Consider the following 21,929-nt stretch of genomic DNA (forward strand, 5'->3'; position numbering starts at 1 on the left):
CAGGAGTGCTTCCATACCTATGTTCCTGAAAACAAATTCTTCTCAGTAAACACATTTCTAAAGTGTATCTAATAACACAGACTCAAAAGCTAGGTAGGTAACCAAGAAAAAGAGACTTGTGAGCACCAAGTCATGGCACATTACTGAGTCAGCTGTGACACCAAAAAGAGTATAGTTATGGTAGTGAGTACATCAAAGAGCAAAGTTAGTACATACCGAATTTTTCTGGTACCCAGAGTAGATCAGTTTTTTTCTTGCATACTTTAATGTAGTATGGACACGGAGATATATTTTTCTACACTTTTTATACTTAAGGTCAGACTACAGTGCAGTAGCTAGACAGCACTGAAAATTATTACAGTGTTTCAGATGTAAGATATACAGCCACTCAGCCTGGAACAGGAGACTGCAGTGACCACAATATTCCAGAGTTTTTTCACTCTGTATTAACTGCCAAATATAATAATAACCACAGATTACCTATAAATCCCCTAAAAACTTAAGCCTTTGGGGTACTTTGGCAACCTTAGCCACCTTTATGGTACAATGGCACCTGCACTTAACAGAGTCCTCTTGAAAGCAGAGAGCACAGGGGGATCCTGTCAATCTGAGTCAACCCCAGTTACTGATACAAAAATTGTAAAATAATGAAGCATTTCATCAAAGCCCTCTACTTACAAAAGACACTTGTCTTGGAGCTTTTGACTCTGTCACAGGCTTTTGATTTGCCTTTTTCTCTGTCTCTCTCGATGGCACTGTTTTCTTGAAGAACTGCATGTCTACTGCTGGAATGATGTTAACTGTGTTCTAGTACTGTGTTGATGGGATCTGTATGAAAGTAGGTAATAAAACAGGACAACTTGCATCAATGACCTCTGAGCACTGTTTACAGAAGGTTGCCACTAAGACAAATCACTCCATGTTCTATGGGGGGAAATAATCTTATTCCCATATCTATTTTATTTCTACAGTGAAAGCACTAGTTTAATTAATAAAACTGAAAACAATCTGCAGCGCTAGAAACTTTCAATCACATCACCCATCCTCAGAGACCCCTTCAGTGTTTCCCAGCACAAAGCCTTCCCTGGGCCAGGTCAGAAACTTTACAGAAACAAACCAACCAAGGAAGTAATTTGTATTTGTTGAAGTGGTACACAGGCAGGACAAAGAAAAAAATCTTAAGGAACAACAGGCACAGCAACAGTCAGGGAATTTGTGATGAAACAGGTTCAGGTCCTTACTGGAGACACTGGAGTCTAGGCAGACTGGAGAATAGTAGACATGCTACTTTACCTGGAAAACTGCAGGCTGCAGCCAGTTTTTGATGGATGGCTAGTATGGAAATGTATAGCAGAACCATAAGGCTCTCATAAGTAGTCTCTGACCTTTTCCAAATAGTAACTGCTATTGTTTAACTTTGCTGGTAGCAGTTCAAGCCAAGGTACCCAGCTATTTAGCAACCTTCATCTTTCTTGTGAGTAGCAATTAAATAACCATTCTGGTATTTATTTCAACTGAATGGTTACTGGGAGTCACCAGAATTAGGATCCATAAGACTCAGTAATTCCCTTTTGGTATGACACTGTGGCTGCGTTCGGTATCTGGATGGCTTTGGTGAGTGGGTTACATTCTGTCTTGAAATGAACTTTTGGAAAGGAGGCTACCTGTGTTTCTGCAATTTTTAATTATCATAGCTGTGTCAAACCAGTTGTAACTGCCAATGCCCATAAAACAAACAAACTATCTATATAGGCACAGAGCACACTGTAGCTTTTCAACACTGCATGGCTTAGTACCTCATAGCTAAAAAAAGCAATAACAAATTAGAACTTCAATGTGAATATGTGCTAGCTCCAGTTATGCTGGGTCATACATTCTTCCAATCCTACAGAGTATTTGTGGAAAAATTAAGATAAAATTTATGTACACTGACTCAATGAAAATTAACATAGCTATTAAAGATCCTACTAGGAAAAAATATTTCCACTACCAACATAGAGATTTTGTAGACACTGAGAAAAGTCCTGGCTCCAAAAACAGTTTAAATGCAAGCCAGTGGAACAAGATTCTATTCACCCTATTTCAATGCCCATTCAACCTTGGTCAGAAGACCCTCAGGATTTTGCAAAAAGTAAATAAGAAAAGCCAAGCTCTAGCAGTATACTTAAATTCACTATATATGGGCCATATCTCAATTGGAATGATTGAGTCATCTGCAATTCCAAAGAGTTGTGTGTGTACTCATAAACCAGATATACAATTGCTTTGATGCCATTTGCTGTAAAAATGTTTTTTAATCTTACATTTCACAAAGCATCAGTTTCTCCTCTGTTTCCATATTTGTGTATTTGAAGTTATAGAATTGCAGTGAACGCTACTTTAAATCCAGCCTTTTGTGTCCATCAAATATTTTATTGGCAAATAGTGATTTTGTTTGTAATACTGTGACTCAGTTTCTGCTGTCCAGATCTCGTAAAAAGGTATGCTAATCCTAGCATGTGGAGAAGCAACACTGGAGAACCAGTTGCAAGTATAACTGCGAATGCTACTTTTTCATCTTCTAAAGACAACATCTTTTATAAGGCTGTGGGCTGGTTTTGTTTGGTGTTTGTGGTGGGTTTTTTTTTTAAATACTGGTTGGTTATTGGAAAGTTTCAAGGAACTTGAAACATACTGCCTGGGAAGCCCAGTGTTGCATACTGGCACCATGGTACTCTGCCTACTGCCATGTCAGCAGAATCCAACCTTACAGTTTCCGTCTCTTCTGTAGTTCCCATATCTTTTGGAGTTCCTACCTCATTGCAGTCAAAGAGTAAGGACTACATAGTTCAGATCTACTTAATTATCTCTTGGTTTAGATTAAGCACCTTCCTGCTCCCAAATATTTTAAATTACCCTTTCCCCAAAAAGAAACAGTTTAAACAAATACATTTAATCAGCTATGATGTTGCATTGTAATCAAATGCAAACTTCTAACACATATGTCCTGGTTTCAGCTGGGACAGTTAATTTTCTTCTCAGTAGTGGTACAGTGCTGTGTTTTGGACTTAGTATAAGAATAATGTTGATAACACACTGATGTTTTTAGTTGTTGCCAAGTAGTGCTTACTCTAAATCAAGGACTTCTCAGCTTCTCATGTTCTGCCAATGAGCAGGTGCACAAGAAGCTGGGAGGAAGCAGAGCCAGGACAAGCTGACCCAACCTAGCCAAAGGGATATTCCATACCATAGAACATCATACTGAGTATATAAACTGGGGGGACTTGGCCAGGAGCCACCAATCACTGCTCAGAAACTGGCTGGGCATCAGTCAGTGGGTGGTGAGCAATTGTATTGTGCATCACTTGGTTTTTTTTTCCTTAGGTTTAATTCCTCCCTCTTTCTCTCTCCTTTTCATTGCAATTGTTGTTATAATTATTTTTATTATATTGTACTTTATTTCAATTATTAAACTGTTCTTATCTCAACCCACAGGTTTTACCTTTTTCCAGTTCTCCTCCCCATCCCACTGGGGATGGGGTGTGTGAATGAGCAGCTGTGTGGTACTTCGTTGCCTGGTGGGGTTAAACCACAACAGTCCTTTTTGGCACCCAATGTGGGGTACAAAGGATTGAGATTAATTTGAGCATTAATTTCTGGTGGTTAGACCTTGGCTGGACACCAGGTGCCCACCAAGCTGCTCTATCACTCCCCTCCTCAACAGAAGGGGGGATGGGGAGAAAATAAGATGAAAAAAACTTGTGGGTCAAGATAAAGGCAGTTTAATGAAGGAACAGCAAAGGTCGTGCACCCAGAAGCAAAGGAAAACAAAAGATGTTATTCTCTACTTCCCATCAGCAGGCGATGTTTGGCAACTTCCCAAGAAGCAGGGCTTCAGTACACTTAGCGGTTGCTCCATAAGACAAATGTCGTAAATAATGAATGCCCCCCCCTTCCCCCCCTTCCTCCTCCTTTCTCTTAGCTTTTATATCTGAGCATGATGTCATATGGTATGGAATATCCCTTTGGTCAGTTTGGGTCAGCTGTCCTGGCTGTGTCCCCTCCCAAGATCTTGCCACCCCCAGCCTACTGGTGAGGGGGAAAGGTTGGAGGGACAGCCTTGATGCTGTGGGAGCACTGCTCAGCAGTAGCCAAAACACTGGTGTGTTATCACCACCTTTCTGGCTACCAATACAAAGCACAGCACTGTGAGGGCTGCTGTGGGGAGAATTAGCTCCATCTCAGCCAGAGCCAATACACTTTGTATTGATTTAATAGTCACTGGTCACCATGTTGATTTATTTGTTCTCAGAGTTATTGTGCTTGGTCTCAGAGTTGCATTATGTAACACCTTACAGCATACATTCGCTGTTTTGGTATTTATCACCATTGGGGCCTAGGCCAAGGTTCTCGCTTTGTTGTACTTTGTAATACTGGCTTGTGATATGCTAGAATCATTGGTTGTGAAACTGGTCTGGTCTATGTACTCAGCACTGCAGTCACCTACGTACTTCGGGAGCCATCTATCTGGAACTATTAATAATTACACCTTTTGCCTTTTCTCCTCAGAGAGCAAACCTATGGGAGAGACATCTTTCCCTTCTCCTCCAGGCTAATTACATAAGCGTTTAAGCATTTTGAAAATTTTGAATATCCTTGGGATGTTGAAACCAGCCAATTGCTGGTCCTGATTCTATTGCTAGGAATGCTGAATATGGTTCTGATCTTGGTTAGGGTTTAGCAACTAGCTGCAGCTACTCCAGCCCTGGTGATGGGTGATGTAGAGGACCAACCCACCACCAGCTTTCTGGAATATCATGTTCAAGATTATCAAATTACAGTGGTAAAGCCAAGTTTCTGTATAAGCCCCGAATCAGCATCCTGCCTAAGCATCCCTATAACAGCAGGGCCTCATTGCAAACTACTCATTCTTCTGTCTCACATTGCAACTAACCCACTTCTACACATGAAGTCCTCTATAACTATTAATCCTTCAAGTTCACACCTTCATAATACAAAAAGGAATGGGGAGACCGAATCATATGCAGTTCTCAAAAAAAAAAAAAAAAGCCAAACAACAAAACAACCCCAAACATACACCCCCACCCCTCCAAACATTGTCACAACTTCCTAAGCTAAGCACCAAGCAGCAGCAACAGTTTACATGGTATAAATAATCATATTAACATAGCCAGAGATGTTTGATCACAAAATATTAGGCATTTTACATCTCCCGTGTGTAACTAAGTCGGAAGATGAATCAATAGTGGAACCAGCAGGCTTGGACAGTTATGCATCCCTTTGTGCTCTTCTAAACTTGTGAGGCAGGGAGAGGAATGATGCTTGACTGTTTTCAATATTATTTTAATTAAACTTTTCAACGTATAAAAATAAACCTAAGGTACAGGCTGAAAATTTTTTCCTGTTACATAATAGCAAACAAAGTTAAGTTTTAGATTCTCTTTAGGTAATAACACCAATAGTATCTATAAATTTCAACTGTCCACACTCCATTCTCTGGTGAGAAAACTACATCTCTCTGAACTGATCACCTACTGATTTACATTATTTTAGCCATTTACAAATCTCAGCATTAGTGTCATTAAGTCAAATTCTCACTTTTAAAATTACAAAACCAGAGGCAATAATCCATTGCTATAAAACTGAAGGTATCACCAAGTGGCAGGTGGGATCCATAATATGCCCCAATCTGCAATACTTTGTCGTTCAGAATTTGTGGTTTTAATATTATTTGGTTTACCATTATAACACAATTTTCAAACTAACAAAAAAAAAAAATCATTACAAACTAACAAAAAAACAGTGATGCAGAGATGTTTCAGACCTAAAAGTAGAAGATACACACATCACTATGTCATTACTGCTTGCAACAATCACACACTAATAAAAAAACCCCAAAACTGGTCACAGTAATAAGGACAAGTATGCATTATATAAACATTTGTATCATACAAAGCAGCCTTTACTTATTATCTCTTCCTTAGACCAAAAGAAAAAAAAAAAAAACAAAACCGAAATTCCTAAATCTAAGAACTACTACAAAATACCAGTTCAGGCTAAGGGCAACACAGATAAACTACCACATAACAAATTGATTTGCAGAGTTTCAAAATAATTTCAGGTATTGCCTTAGATGTAACTGGACTGGAGAACACTAGCAAACAACGACAAGCATGCTTCAGACGACAGAATTTACCTTAACAGCAGAGTAAATACATTCTGGTGCCACAGTCAGCTCATTTCAGAATCCAAGCTGTATGTAGGTTACCACTGTTAGCCATCTAATTTAAAGGTGGTTCAGATGTATCTATCTGAAATTTCAATTAAAGAAATTAGCAGGCAGAACCCATATCTCACCAATTTCTCAGGCATTGTTCAGATGTTTCTAGTTTCCAGCTTAAATGCTTTTTCCCCCTCTTAGTTTTGGTTGAGTTTTGTTTTGGGTTTGGTTTGTTTGTTTGGGGATTTTTTGGGGGAGGGGGTGTTTGGGGTTTTTTTATGTTGATTTTTTTTTATTATTTTTCACACACCATACTACTAACAGTGTTTGCAAGAAAAATTTCATCCCTCACAGCTGGGTTTACCATTTACTTAAATGAATTTATCTAAGTCACAGCCACTTCTATTTTGAGCTTGGAATCCTGCTTCATCCACCAGCAGCTGTCTTCTGCTACCTTTTTATTTTAAAATCCAAAGAAAAATCCTATCTGCTTTCCAGAAACACTGTCGTGAAATAACTGTGGTTGCTAATGGAAGCTTCCATGTAAGTGCTTTACACGGTCTTAGCAAAATAGCACCATATCATCACTTTTCTGAGCAATTATGGGTCACATTTTCAAATAAAGGCTGATTAAAATGAAATTACATTTAAAACAATGCAGCTATCATACACTGTTCTCAAAATCTCCACTCAATTTCATCTCATTTATACAGTGCAAAACCAAACAACCTGACATGGCAGCACAGTATGCAAACTTATTAACAATGAAGGCAATGGGCTTCCAGTGGAAGATGTACACATTTAATAGATGATGCACATTATCATGGCGGAGCAAGCAGGAACTTTATTATTGTGCTATGCTGCTGGTTTCAAAATGAGCTACCCTCTGCAGAGATAGGCATTTTGCAGAATATTAGTTCTCCAGTGGTGGCTTTTTAGGAAGAGGGGAACCATAAAACACCTAATATGAATAGATATAACTTAAATACTTTAGAGATTTGCACAGTATTTACAAAGCAAAATGAGAAAATACAGCATTTGTAAGAAAATATGAGTTGGGGTGGGGTAGGGAGGAAATTTATGTGCTTGGTGCATTTTCTTTTTTTTGTTTGTTTGCCTTTAAAAAAATTTTTGTAAGGGAACCATTAATTCACATACAATATAACAATGTGCTGCATATTGACTTACACGTGATAAGTTAGCTAGTAAGGCTACCATCCTTAACTATTAATTTTCGTAAGGCATGTTTCTTAGCTAACTGTACGCAATCCTTTACATATTCTTTAACCACTATATAATAGAGCTATTCAATTTCAGGATAAAATAACTCCAGAAAACAAACTCATCTCAGCTGAAACGTGATACACTGCAAGAACTCTAATTTCTCTCAAAGGAGAAACTTAGTTTTTCAAAGATATTCTAAATAACACATGTATATTTTCACTTGTATCCACATTTCAAATCAAAGAAGCTGCCTGAATAAGACCAGATCAACTAAAAGTATGTAATAGCAGAAACTTCCCTCTAAAATACTTAAATTTTATTAGTGAAATGGTACCAAAAATAACAAGTATACAAAGAATCTCTTTACTCTATGCTACTTACACATCATAAGACAGCTGTTGTTGTAAGACACAATCCTTCACAGTCTTTCTATAAGCATACAGATTTGCCATTCTTTTATCAGAATAAGTTGTTTACCAGTCAACAGCATGTGGCTTAAACATCACAGAAATGACTGTCTATACTTTACATAGTAAAGCATTTTCTATAGCCTTAAACGTACACAGTAGCAAGAACATAAAATCCTATTAAAAAAAAAAAAGAGTGATTAAGCAGCTTCACAGCCAAACTGTGTTGCAAATAGCTGATATGCTATTAAGATTTTTTTTAACTGAAAGAAATAACACTTCCCATGAGGTAAGGCAATGAAGTCAGTTGATTGTATTAAGTTGTATTAAAAAATAATCTACTTGATTTTAGGTATAAATTTTAAAGGTATGACTCTTAAGAAATCTTACAATGATGAAACTGATTAAATTAGTTCAGAGAGCACAAGCCATGTTTTACCTTGACAAAAGTATTTGCTTTGTCATTCTTTTCTTACATGCTTTCTCTTTAAAGAATGAAAAAAGAATCTCTACCATATAACTCTTATGTAAATTAGATTTTTTTGCCCAAATTATTTATCCCCTCAACTTTGCATATGATTCCTTTTATATCACTCAACAAGTATTAGAGATTATGATGGAGAGGTTACAATTAAGGCCACCCAAATGTAGATTAAATTTCTAAAGGGCTGTCTTTGATGCAGGTGATCAGAAAATGCTTTGTATCCAGCTACTACTTTTGTACAGTGGTTGTCCCCAAAATGCACCTTTGCTTTCACCTATAAATCTCTTCTAAAAATAAAAAACAGAAGTAAAAATGGAGTTTTAGTATTTTAACAAGTGAATCAATCATTCTGACAAATCACTTGCATTCTTGTCTACAGCATGGTGGTGGCAAAATGGCAATAGAGATCATATAAGATTTAACTGAAAATGAGTAATAGCACATATACATTTCTAGAAGATACCACATTATTTTAAGAAGGCACTAAAGCTTCTGCTTGCGGTCCCATATTTTTTTTAAACAAATAAGAAAAAATTATTTTCATAATGGCACCTGTACTATTTACAGCTGAACATACACAGTACGGCTCAAAACAAAGCTGTAGGTTGTAATAATATCATGCAGATGTGCTCACTTCTATAAAGACAAAAATAAACAACAAACCAACTCCAAAATAACCCAGTAAGCTAACCTATTATCTATAACACGGCAATGTTCCTTTTTGGAACAGAAAAGTAACATGCATTGTTCAAATACTTTAAAAGAAATATTATTTTTAGGGATATTAGTGAGAAATTGTCTTAAATAAAACCCAAGAATCTCAAGCAGTGAACAAATGAAAAACAAACTAGTCATCGGGCATTTAAAATAAGAACCATAAAACTGCATTTATGTTTAAAAAACATTTTTCTATAGTTTTAATTTATAACAAAATAAAGAGTATATTTATGCACCTTTTCCAAGCATATCAAACAGTACACACTGAAGTTTTTGTGAGTTTTTTAACCCATAAAGTAAAACAATACAAAATTCATCAACAAGCAGTATTTTAAACAACCTTAAATGCATATCTTCAGCTTTTTTTGGATAGTACAGGTTTACATCTTTTAGTTTCTATGTATTTGTAACAGCTTATGGCAAAACTTAACATAAATCATTTTAAAAATTAGTACAGCCATCATGGAAATGCATGGATTTTCAGAGATGAATAGTTCTGATGGCATCTGACTTTTCATGGTATAACTACTGGTCTGTGCTCTCTTGCTTTACAGCAAGAAATCAAGAAAGCTATCACAAGAATTGGAAGATCTACTAGTACTATCACCATATTCAGGCTGATTGCTTTGACATTTTCTTCCTTGTTCTGAGAAATAAGAAGCTTTGGATTTCATTCCTTAATTGAGTCATAGGTCCATTCTTTGCTTTAAACCTCTTCCATTTTAATTGAGAGGTTTTCATCATTTGGCTGACAGTTCCCATTCTGTTGTAGTTTGACTTCATCTGTCTCTTGCGTATCTCTATTGCCTACTTCCTTGTCAGTTTCTGAATTCAGATCTTCTTTAGTGTGATGTTTGTCCTACCAAAGATAAAATTATTTTACAAAAAAACCCCAACCAAACCCAACAATAAACAAACAAAAAAATCATACTCTACATCACAGGATATTACTTCCAACCAACTCCTGGTATTTTGATTGCCTCAATTTTTACACACTTATCTTGTCTCAGCAATTTTCAGAATAGAGATGTCACCTTTTCTTTTTTTTTTTTCCCAAAAAAAGTTTTCTTTTCAATTGGCTGAAGTTAGGCAATCATAACAACACGTCAACCAAGAAATCATTGCTATAAAGTTATCTGTCTTTATCATTAATATTCAGGTAAAACAGAAGAAACAGTATCATGGGATCTATGAGAAATGGTTCAAAAAATTAAGATTTCACCATATATTTTGAATAAAACAGGATTAAAATTTTTCTTTCATATTTTTTTGTCAGGTAATTGATAAATTTTAAGATAGTTCTTTGGTAAGACAATTACCTAAGTATATGGACAGTCACCTAAATCAGCTGTTTTATAAAAGTAGATAGAATAATTGAGTACTACAAACTACTCCTTAAAGGCATGCTGCTTTTAAAATTCTAAGATTAAACAATTTGAAGATGTTTCTTTTCTTATTCACACCACCTTCTATTTTGCAAGGGAAAAATCCCATACTATTCCTTAAATATTCAACTTTACTCCTGCAGAGTCCAATATGCAGCCCAAGACAAAAGCAACCAGGGAGAGGCTGAACTGCAGAGTGAAAGTTTATTAATAATCTTTTCAGCTTGACAGCCTGTGCTGGTTTTGGTTGGGATAGAATTAGTTTTCTTCTTAGTAGCTAGCATGGGGCTATGTTTTGGATTTGTGCTGAAAACAATGTTAATAATACAGGGATGTTTTAGTTATTGCTGAGCAGCGCTTACACAGCATCAAGGACTTTTCTGCTTCTCACACCACCCCACCAGTGAGTAGGCTGGGGGTGCATGGGAAACTGGAAGGGAACACAGCCAGGACAACTGACCAAAGGAATATCCCAGACCATATGATGTCGTGCTCAGTAAATAAAAGCTGGGGGAGGAAGGGGGGGAATGTTCTGACCAATGGTGTTTGTCTTCCCAAGTAACCATTACGCATGATGGAGCCCTGCTTCCCTGGAGATGGCTGAACACCTGCCTGCCCATGGGAAGTAGTGAATGAATTCCTTGTTTTGCTTTGCTTGCGTGTGTGACTTTTGCTTTACCTATTAAATTGTCTTTATCTCAATCCACGAGTTTTCTCACTTTTTTCTCTTCTGATCCTCTCCCCCATCCCACTGTGGGGGGAGTGAGCAAGCGCCTGTGTGGTGCTTAGTTGCCGGCCAGGGTTAAACCACAACAGTCCTTTTTGGCACCCAACGTGGGGCTTGAAGGGTTCAAGATAATGACAGATTTGATTGGAATGTGCTAGATCAAATCTATAGCTGTTATTGCTGTTTAATTATTAAGGGGCAGGTTTCTGTGCTTGCCTTAGAGTCTAGTGCTTGTTACTGGCTGCTTTTTGCTTTTGCTGCCTGCTGTACCGCTGTACTGGTTATCATTTTACTGTGCTGTGCCCGGGAACATTCTGATAACAGCAATGATGATGCATCAGGGCTGGCAGACAGTCAGGGCATCGCTGCTGTTTCTGTGCTGCTGTACTGAACAGGCTGGAACTCCAGTGTGAACTTGAGTCAATAGGACTGTGACCTGTGGATGAGCCCATGTGGGAGCAGGACACCCCAAAGTGTCTGTGGCCATGGAAAAGCCCATGCCAGAGCAGGTACATCTATCTCAAAGCATCTGTGGCCATGGTTATGTCTGTGCTGCAGCAGATATGCCTCTGGAGGAATTTTGGCTCAAGGGCAAGTCCATGTTGCAGCAGGTACACCTTGAAGCATCAGTGGCTGTGTGTGAGGACATGCTGGAGCACCTCAAAGCGTGTGGGCATGGATAAGCCCATGACAGAGCAGGTACAGGCCTGAAGGGACTGTGACCAGGGATAAGGCCATGCTGGAGCTGATTTACTTCTGAAGGGACTGTAGCTGTGAGTAAGGCCACACTGAAGCACGTATATCTCTGAAGGCATTGTGGCCCATGGAGAAGGCCACACTGGAATAGGTGTACCTCAAAGCAACTGTGGCTGTGGATAAGTCCATGCTGAAGCAGGTATACCCCTGGAGAGACAATGGTTCATCATAAGACTCCACTTGAAGCAGATATACCCCTAAGGGACAGCAGTCTGTGGATAAGTCCAAGCCAGAGCAGGGGCAAGGGGAGGAGTTCATTGTAATGTTAAAACCTACAGGCTGGCCCAAAGGGACGAGGGGTGGAGATTGTAATGGAAATACCTTTAAATTGTTGTAACCCATGATTTGAGTTGCATGTTATAGAAATGACTGTAGCAGGAACCACCTGAACCAATGGAAGACAAGCCTTACAAGAAGCAGCGCAAATGCAGCAGTGATCCAACCTAAGTGTAGTGGAATGAAGCTGGGCTAATTAGCATTGATAATATACAACTGTGGGTTGGCTTCAGGGGCGGTGGGTTGGTCGATGTAGATAAGGTGCAGCTGTGGCTGGTTCTGTTAAGTGGTTGGGCAGCCAATGAAGAGAGAGCAGCCGAGGAAGAAGTAGGAGAGGAAGACACAAGAGAAGAGAGAGTGGGCCCTGGATGAGGGAAGACAAGGACAAGGACGTAGAGGGACTGTATGAAGAGTATGTTGGATGAGATGGTAAAAGGCCTTGTTGCAGCTTGATAGCTTGGAGAGTGCTGCAACACTGGCTTTGGTGCCTGATAACTCCACAGAACACACCACCTCTCCTATTCTGAGTGACCACCATAACAGAGGGAGTTCAAAGTCATGGGCTAAATGAACTCAATGGACATTTTGTAAGCCTTCTACTGATATTTTACAGCTAACTCCTAACATATGGCACAGAACAGAGAGCAAAAATAAAACAAAGTGTATCTGTAACCTATTCACACAAGCTCCTATAGGTCCAGTAAAGTTCAAACACAGACTTCTCCAACTGGCCTGCTAACATCAACTGGAGAATGACTTTCATGTCTCCAACTAGCAAAACCTAAACTCCAGTGGCAATAATTTGGATAAGGAAAATGGGAGGGGGGGGGGAAGGGTGAGGAAGAGAAAGAAAAAAGAAGGAGGGAATTCCAATAATCATTTTACTTGCAGCACTCCACTTATCACTTGGTCACACAGCTTCTTACCTTGAAAGTAGTGGTGCTTTTGTCAGATTTCTCCTTTCCCTCTTTTTCTTTACTACTTTTTTTCTTGGAGGTAGAGTGTTCCCCTTCTCTTCTTTCATTATTTGTATCCTTTTCTCTTTTCTTTTCTTTCTTGTTTCTGTTTAAGAAAATTTTTACTCAAATCAGAATTTGATCCAACAGCAACAAATGTACTCCCAATGCATACATTGAGTATACTGTACAATAAATTGCACAGTACAGTAACTAAGAATGTTAGTATCCTGGTTTGCTTTCCTTCAGAAAGGTTCAGTCACCCTCAAACCATTTAACTGCAAATTAAACTCTCATTTGGGGGATTTAAAAAAAAAAAAAGACCAACCCAAAAAACCCCAAACCCAACCCCCCCAAAAAACACCCAAAAACTAAAACCTAACAAAAACCTCTTCAGAAAGACAAGGGAAGAGAGCTAAAGAATGTGTTCAGTACACATGGTATTTGCAAAGAGAAAACCAAGTTAATCTATATCCAATGAAGGGCTTTTATTGATTTGAAGCAAATTTGTATCACTAAGATTTAAAACTCTCCAGTTGAAAGCATACCAAAAATCAAATACATGAAGGGTCTTTTTTGTTCTGTTTTAAATTATAACTGAATCATACTGACCAACTGAAATTATCTGAGATGACTAGTGAAAAGGCAGTAAACCAATGAAAATACTTCCCAAATAGTTTTCAATATATGTATCTGCATCCACCTTTGAGTGTTCTGTTTATCGGAAAACAGACCTTTTCCTTAGAAAATTATTATTAAAGAGCTTCTTGCATAGCAAAAAAAAAAAAAAAAAAAAACCAACCCAGAAGAAACACAAACTGACTTAGCTCCTTTCATAACACTGATCTCTATCACATTTCAATTTAACAGAAATACTGTAACTCTTTGCTCCTTTACTGCTCATTAACTTTTATGTTTTACATCAAACTGACCTTCTTGGAGAAGGAGTTTGTGAAGACTTTCTTTTTGTTCTTTTAGGAGACTTGGAAGGACTTCTACTCTTCCTTTTACGCCTTTCTCTGGAGGACCAAGAAATTGAAGATCACCAAAGAAGAAAAAAATAAACTCAGGAACTGCATAAAACCAGAAAGCTCTTAAAATGGTCTGACATAACTAATTAAATATCACTGAATTTAACATTATATATCACCAATAATATATGAACTGTACAAAGAAAAAACTTTCATGTTTCAGTTTGATGGGAAAGGGGAGAATGGAAGTGGGAAGTAGGGGAAAAATTGTGTCCTTTCAGATTTTAGTTTTATGTTTATCTTCATATGCTTATACCTGATAATGAAAACACACTGAATTCACTAATCCTGTATTAAGTAAGAGTTTCTTCAGTCAGGAAAAGAATCCAATTAAATCCACATTAAAACAAAAGGCATAACTTGAGCAATACAAACTTTAAAACAACATTACAAGCTTAAGATCCTTGGAATTTCAGTTCAGTGTGACTGAAGTTTAATTCCTGAATACATGAGCTAGCATTCCTATTGGTTTAGAAGCAAACAGAGCAAAATGAAGCTCAAACTGTTGTCAAAATCAAAATAAATAAGTTAATATCAATTGTTTTCCTAGCAGTCCATGCTCAGCAAACCTATGTATCATTCTATAACACACTAAAGAGCTCTAGTATTTCACAAAACAGTTGTTTTACACAGATGTATGGAATGTGCTGAAGTTGCTGTTATGGAGCCTGAACTCAAACAACAGAACATTAAACAACTGGTTGCAAACATACTGAGACACATCTTAAAATAAAGTAAAAATTGAGCAAGTAAAGCTTCATGTGATCCTGTGCAACCTGCTCTAGGTGAACCTGCTTTAGCAGGGGGTTGGACTAGATGATCTGCAGAGGTCCCTTCCAACCCTGACCATTCTGTGATTCTGTGATTCAGTGTAAACATAGAACCTATCTCTGTCAAAGTAAGATGACTCTTTCCTATCACCTCTTCATAGACCAAGAAAAGCAGACAAGAAGAACCATCAAAGAAAAACAGGGAAGTTAAAAACTAATTTACAGGGCACTTTAAGATACAGCAAAAACCCTACACTTATGCATACCAGCTTTTCCAATTCACACCTAATTTCTTTAATATTTAGAAAGACCAAGAAAACAACAGTTATTAGATAAATTACAAAAGGATATATTAAGATATACCTAGTATCACTATCTGGATTCATACTCTAACAATATCATCTAGCCTGACCTCCTGAAGCTACACAGGACAAAAGTTCATAACTATTTTGATCAGCAAGCTCTTAAGTTTGATACAACCTTTGGTAAACAAAACAAAACAAAAAGTAGCCTCAAAATCACAGGGAAAAAAAACCCACAATCATTGATCATTCACTGTTTAACACGCACCTCACATTTATCATCACCTTTTTTCAAATGAGGTACTGGAAATGAATATATTATTCTGACAATGCTCCCACTTGGTCTATATTGAGTACATCCCCACTTTATTTTGTTTTCCTGCATACATATCTGTGAGCAACCAAGTGCCCTAGTAATTGTGTTCAAACTAGAAACTGTTTATGCATTAAAAATAATTTTCAGTTTCTGCTTTTCATATTTCAAGCTGCCTGACAGCATTCCTACCTCTGTTACATTTATCTATACAAAGATTTTTGTGCACCTGTTTTTATTAACACTCTTAAGCAACACTAATACAGCAAAATTTAAGAAAAAGAAGTCTGAAAACTTTGATAGTGATCCCGTGTCTCTAATTCATACACAAAATTACTCCTAGAAGACCTTGTAGCAGCCTTCCAGTCAGTATCTAAAGGGAACCTACAAGAAAGCTGGAGAGAGACTTTTTACAAGGATATGTAGTGATAGGACAGAGGGGAATGTCTTTAAGATGAAAGAGGGTAGATGTAGACTAGATATTAGGAAGAAATTCTTTACTGTGAGGCTGGTGAGGCACTGGAACAGGTTGCCCAGAGAAGTTGTGGATGCCCCATCCCTGGAAGTGTTCAAGGCCAGGCTGGATGGGGCTTTGAGCAACCTGGTCTAGTGGAAAGTGTCCCTGCCCATAGCAAGGGGGTTGGAACTACATCTTTAAGGTCCCTTCCAACCCAAACCATTCTATGATTAAAGACAGGTAGCTTTCAGCCTCTTCATATTCTGTCTCCAATTAAGGCACAAATTTTGGTTTTGACCCTGATGGAATCTGAGCCTTGCTAATGCCACCAGAAATTGCCAGTTGAATATATGGAGTCTCTCTGCCTTGTTTAGGTAAAAGAAAAAAATTAAGAAAAAATCCCAGACAAAAAATATTTAATGGATAAGACTGACTGGAATTGATATTACCACTTTCAGGTTGGGCCATTACTGGGTTATGAAGGAAGATATCAGTTCAGCCATCAAGAAGTCTTTGGACAAAGTCTACCTATCTTTTGCTAGCCTATAGATGTCTCTTGCAAAAGGATCCTGATTCTCCTCTTCCTCTGGTCTGTGTCTCTTTCTTCAGCTAGGAATCAAAAATAGCCATCTGATTTCTAGTACCTGCATGCTGTTTGTCAGTAAAACATGGTGAGCTGCCATCTAGTTCTTAGAAGGTCCTGTATGTTCTATTCCACCTCTACCTCTTCTCCAAAAAGAAGACTATTATTACAATATTTTACACTCTTCAGAAAAAGGATCTTCATCTTCAAAAATGGTCTCAACTCAACACTGCAGTGTAAATCCAGACAGCTGAAATGCCAGGTTGCTGGGTAATCTTCTCCTGAATGAATGGTTTGTAACCATTTCAACTAGGCTAAGTCAATCACCAAAGGAAACAGACACCCTGAAATACAAACTAACCAGGACCTGGTAGCCCAACCTATTGACAAATACTTTTCAGAATAACAGAATTGCTGAGGTTGGAAGAACCCTCTGGAGACCACCTAGTCCAGATCCCCAACCTTCCAAAACAGGATCAACTAGAGCAGGTTACTTGGGGCCATGTCCAGTCAGGTTTTTAATATCTCCAAGGATAGAAACTCCACAATCTCTCTGGGCAACTGATTCCAGTTTGCCCAGAAAACACACAATTTAAACATTAGAAAAAACTTTTATTTCCCATATGTCAACATATGCCCATTGCCTCTTGCTCTGTCACTGGCCATCACTGAAAAGGGTTGGGCTTCATCTTCTTCACACTCTCCCATCAGGTATTCAACATGGACTGATATACTCCCACAGCCTTCTCTTCTCCAGGCTAAATAATCCCAGCCCTTTCTGCCTCTCCTTGTATGACGGATACGTATAAAAAATTATGTATTTCTCTCATCCTACATCTTCAAAAAGAACACTGTGCCTGTTTAATGGCATCTATACAACAAATTATTTTCATATCAAAGTAGGGTTTTGTACTATGAGTTCATTTGTTCTTATTTCTCATTACCCTACTCTGATTTGATTGGCAATAAATTAAATTAATTTCCCCAAGTCAATTTTTTTTTGCCTGTGATGGTAAGTGGTGAGCAATTTCTCCCTGTCCTTATCTTGACCCATGAGTCTTTCATATTTTTCTCCCCCTGTCTATTTGAGGAGGGGGAATGATAGAGCAACTTGGTGGGCACCTGGCATACAGCCAAGGTCAACCCAGCACAATTACTTATCTAATTCAATACTCCTGAGGCATACAAGCATAAAATGTTATGTTTTCAAAGCTAACAGAACTATTTCTACTCTGTGCAGCTATTCAACCCATGAAATAATGCTAACATTGCTGCATATGCTTAAAGAAACCACAGTATTTTGCCCATAAACCTGCAAAACAACATGGACATTTCATATAACCCAAACAGAATGTTCAGAAACCATTACAGCTTTTTCTGCATTATATGAACCATGAACTCCTGAATTTTGAGGGCTATGGAAATTTTGCTTTTGTCCAGGGAAGTGATTATAATACATAGAACTTTTCCCAATTCATCCAGCATTTCATTCTCTCAAGGTAACAGATAAAATTTGGTATCTAAATTTGACACGCAATATTATTGAACTCTGTTGAGGTATTCAGAAAGTACTTTTTCCACCAAAGCTTCAGTTAGCTGCAACACTTTTGGAATATGCCTAAGTTAGTCCACTTACAGAGCTAATTATCTCACAGCCTCTTTTTGCTGTACTGAATTTATCCAGACTTCTACGCAGTTTACCTTCCCTCAGAGGCAAAAACAACAGCTAGATTAACCTTGACTGCTTTCCTGTTTACTATCAGCATGGTTAAAGAATGTTAATTTTTACTTGTATCTGGCCATCTAACCAGCTAAACAAGGTATCCTTATCTTCCAACTGAGATACATTCACTTTCTGAACGGCTAGCCAGCCAAGTGACATGCTTGCTTCCTGCTGTTCAGCCATCTAGTCAAGAAAATTAATCACTCGCCATCCTTAAGGTAGCCAAGTGGCAAATACTACCACCCAACTGTTCATAAACCCAACAAATTGCTCTACAGACCAACACTGTACAGTAAGTAACCAAGGAACTATGTAACAGTGACTCAAACTTTCAGCAGGACAAAGATGTTTTGGATGGCCTCAACACAGAGAAATGGCATAAGAACCATCTACTTACTATCCTCAAGGACTATACTATACAGTTATGTGAAAAGCAAGCACCAGCTGCCCAACAAGAAACTATTTTCTATCAAGCATCATACAGAGCTCTTTGTAATAGACATTACCTTATAGGGAAATCTACAAAACCAGAAAGAATACAAATTGAATTAGTGACACAGTGATGTTGATAAATAAAAATTAAAATGTACATTTTTCATGGTGTGTCACTGTACTGACAAGCCCAAAAAAACATGAAAAAATTCTAAACAAACCTGCTGGAGCTACGAGATCTTCTTGAAGAGCTATAGCTTCTTGGGGGTGTTCTGGATCTCTTCTCTTTCTTGTTTTTATCATCTCTCTCTTTTTCACTTTCTTGCTCCTTCTTCTCCTTATCCTCATCTTTTTCCTTTTCTTTGTCTCTGTCCTTCTCTTTGTCCCCTCTGCCCTTATCTCCCTCTTTGTCCTTAATCTTCTCTCTGTCTTTCTCCCCCTCTTTCTCAACATCATATTTTTCCTTGTTCTGGTCTACCTCTTCCCTGTCTTCTTCCTTCTCATTATCTTTGGCCTTTTCCCTGTCCCTATATTTATCCTTATCCTTGTCCCTGACTCTCCCTCGATCCTTGTTTCGCTCTTTCTCTCTCTCCCAGTCCCTCTCCTTGTCCTTATCCCTGTTTCTCTCTTTATCTCGCTCTCTTTCCCTTTCTTGGTCTCTGTTCCGGTTTCTCTCCTTCTCTTTGTCTTGGTCTCTCTCTTTGGCCTTTTCTTTTTCTTTGACCTTTTCTTTGTCTCTTTTTTTGTCCCTGTGAAAAGCCAAACACAAATCCATCAATTCCTCTTTGAACTTTCCAATAAAAATTACAACTAACTCTAGCATACATTAATTGTTCAAGAGAAAATATGTATATCTGTTGAAAAATAGTAATTACTCAAAATTTTAATTTTCCACCCCTGTTCACCATGAGGGAGAGGCTATGTAGCTAGGAAAAATTTGGAAACCAAATTGGGGAAAGGGGGGCCAAAATCAAATCAAACTGTGATCTTCAAAGTGATATTATTATACTTTGAAATAATATGTCTTTTTACCTCACAGCTACGTTACTATACATACATAAATTTTCTGCATTTTGTCAGGAGACAAAGTCTCCAATTTGTAAATCCATTTTTTACTAAAAGAATGTCCACATAAAATGGACTTCAGATTAACCACCCCCACGTGAATAACGACAGCTGACTAGACAGAAGTCTTTATTTTTATTTTAAAGTGTCCTCTCACATAAATATCCTGGAACTGCTTGGAAGTCCAACATCATTTAATACACAGAAACGAAAAAACAGGGATAAAATCTCACCAAATTCCCCTCAAAAGGCAAATGTAAGGTCAAAACTCAACTAAGACAATTCAATCATCTGTAATGTCATTAGGAATTTGAAAATTACTGAAAAATTAGTAAGACAGTAAAAACAGAAGCAAAGTAACAGAACAAGCCAGCTTCTTTGGGATAGGCAGAATGATACACATTCATAAAAACAGTGAGGAAAATTCAAATGGATGTTCTAGTAGTCAAGCCAAATAAAAATTTATTAGATCACAGCTTTGGCTAAAAGATTACATTTTGGTAAAGGATTATTTGGAAGTGCGAGGCTCTGAACCATCTTTCCTTTCTAGCAAAGGGAAGAGAGACATGCCTCCTAGACCTGCCTCTAGGACACAAAAATGAACAATTGTTCAGAGAAACAGGAGAAAGCACAAGAGTTGATCAGCAGGCCTTTTCATGTCCAAGAGAACCAGACTGACAGAAGTTGCTGTCTATTGGTATTGGTACCTATTCTAGGATTTTTAAAGATTCTCAAAGAGACTCCTTCAGACATGAAAGGCCCTACACACAGCTCCCACCTTTCTTCATTGGAACAAGTGCTTGGCTACAAATAAATAGTAGGTTTGTTTCATGGTCTGTGACCTGAAGACTTTGGTTCCCATCAGGTTTTGGGCAAGTACCTCTTTAGATGTCTCACAGAAGGAATGTAAGTTCATAAAGATGAAACAGCACACAATCTCTGCAATAGCAAGGGGTCTCACAATGACTCAAGAAGCACCTTCCAGTTATTTATCACTGAGATTTCATTGGACTTGCCCCTTCCAGTGAACAGATATCTCGAGAAGCTCCAGACAGCAACAGAGTCAAAAGGATCCATCAATGAAGCCCAGCTATGTAGCCTGCTCCCAACTGTTCCCACCGCGGTCCACAGATCTACAGTTCTCTTTCCCAAAAAACTTATCCCCACAGAAAACAAGAGACAACTGCCCAACCTAAGTATGAAACTCCCTTTAAATGATTCCAGGGAATTACAGAGATGAAACAGAAAGAAAAGTACCGAGGCTTCTATTCACGAAGATACTTTCATAGGCACTTTTGTTTTGTGAATATTCACTATTTCATCCCTTGGAAAATTAAGTTATCATCCAAGGAGATACAAGAATAATCTTGTTAGAATATCACAGTTCAATAATTAGACAATCAAACGTAAAAATTAATAGACTAGGTAAAATACAGATGTATTAGATCCTGAAATGTAAATATACCTGTGGGAAAATCACCTTGAGGGGGGAAATTAGAGAAAAATTAGGTGCTAATAGAAGCATAGTATTACAGAAAGCTTTGTAGGGTAAAATACAGCTATCACCTTCAGGATGGTTGGCATGCATGGAATCTACATCACCACAGTTCCCTAAGCAAAACATCCTGCCAGCTCAGCACATGCTGATGGGAGTGATGGAGTGGAGTGGAGATGTTGTGGCCAGGCTCTGTAGTGCTCCCTGCAGGAATGGGAACTTGATGGCACCACACAGCTGATAAGCTGCATAGCAGTTGTAACATGAGGAATCCATGAGATGTCCGTGGCTGAGCCAACCACTGTGGCGAAATGACTTTCCTCAGATGAAATAATCTTATTGTAATACTAACACACACCTCCATCTCAAAGTTACCTGCCTCCAAGGTACTACTACACCTCGCTGGGCACATGATACCAGTTAGTAACAACAATATGTATGACTAGAGTCATTCAAGCTCCACCTAAATGTGATGGAAATGGATTAGTCCTGGACTTGAATAACAGGGGGAATTGTTGCCTAAACTCCTGGATTACCCAACTCTGATTCAGTGTTCACAAAGCTAGGTCAATCTGACTCACTCTCTAAAGTTGTTATGAAGGGACC

At 38.1% G+C, this 21,929-nt stretch overlaps 1 protein-coding gene across 11 annotated transcripts in view; it reads right to left on the bottom strand.

The window, feature by feature from the left end:
- LOC130142017 (splicing regulatory glutamine/lysine-rich protein 1-like) overlaps window positions 1-21,929 on the bottom strand; it is an 83,008-nt gene that overhangs the window by 24,498 nt on the left and 36,581 nt on the right. For 4 of the 11 annotated variants that reach the window (XM_056323409.1, XM_056323407.1, XM_056323413.1 and 1 more), the window contains 4 exons: window positions 18,985-19,512; window positions 14,085-14,171; window positions 13,123-13,258; window positions 7,746-9,911 (listed from right to left, as the gene is read on the bottom strand). In XM_056323409.1, the coding sequence (XP_056179384.1) occupies window positions 9,759-9,911; window positions 13,123-13,258; window positions 14,085-14,171; window positions 18,985-19,512 (904 nt within the window). In that variant the 3' untranslated portion in view covers window positions 7,746-9,758. The other 7 variants (XR_008819262.1, XR_008819261.1, XR_008819263.1 and 4 more) reach the window with 4 other exon arrangements.

This window comes from Falco biarmicus, chromosome W (genome assembly GCF_023638135.1).
Source record: "Falco biarmicus isolate bFalBia1 chromosome W, bFalBia1.pri, whole genome shotgun sequence".
Lineage (NCBI taxonomy): Eukaryota > Metazoa > Chordata > Aves > Falconiformes > Falconidae > Falco > Falco biarmicus.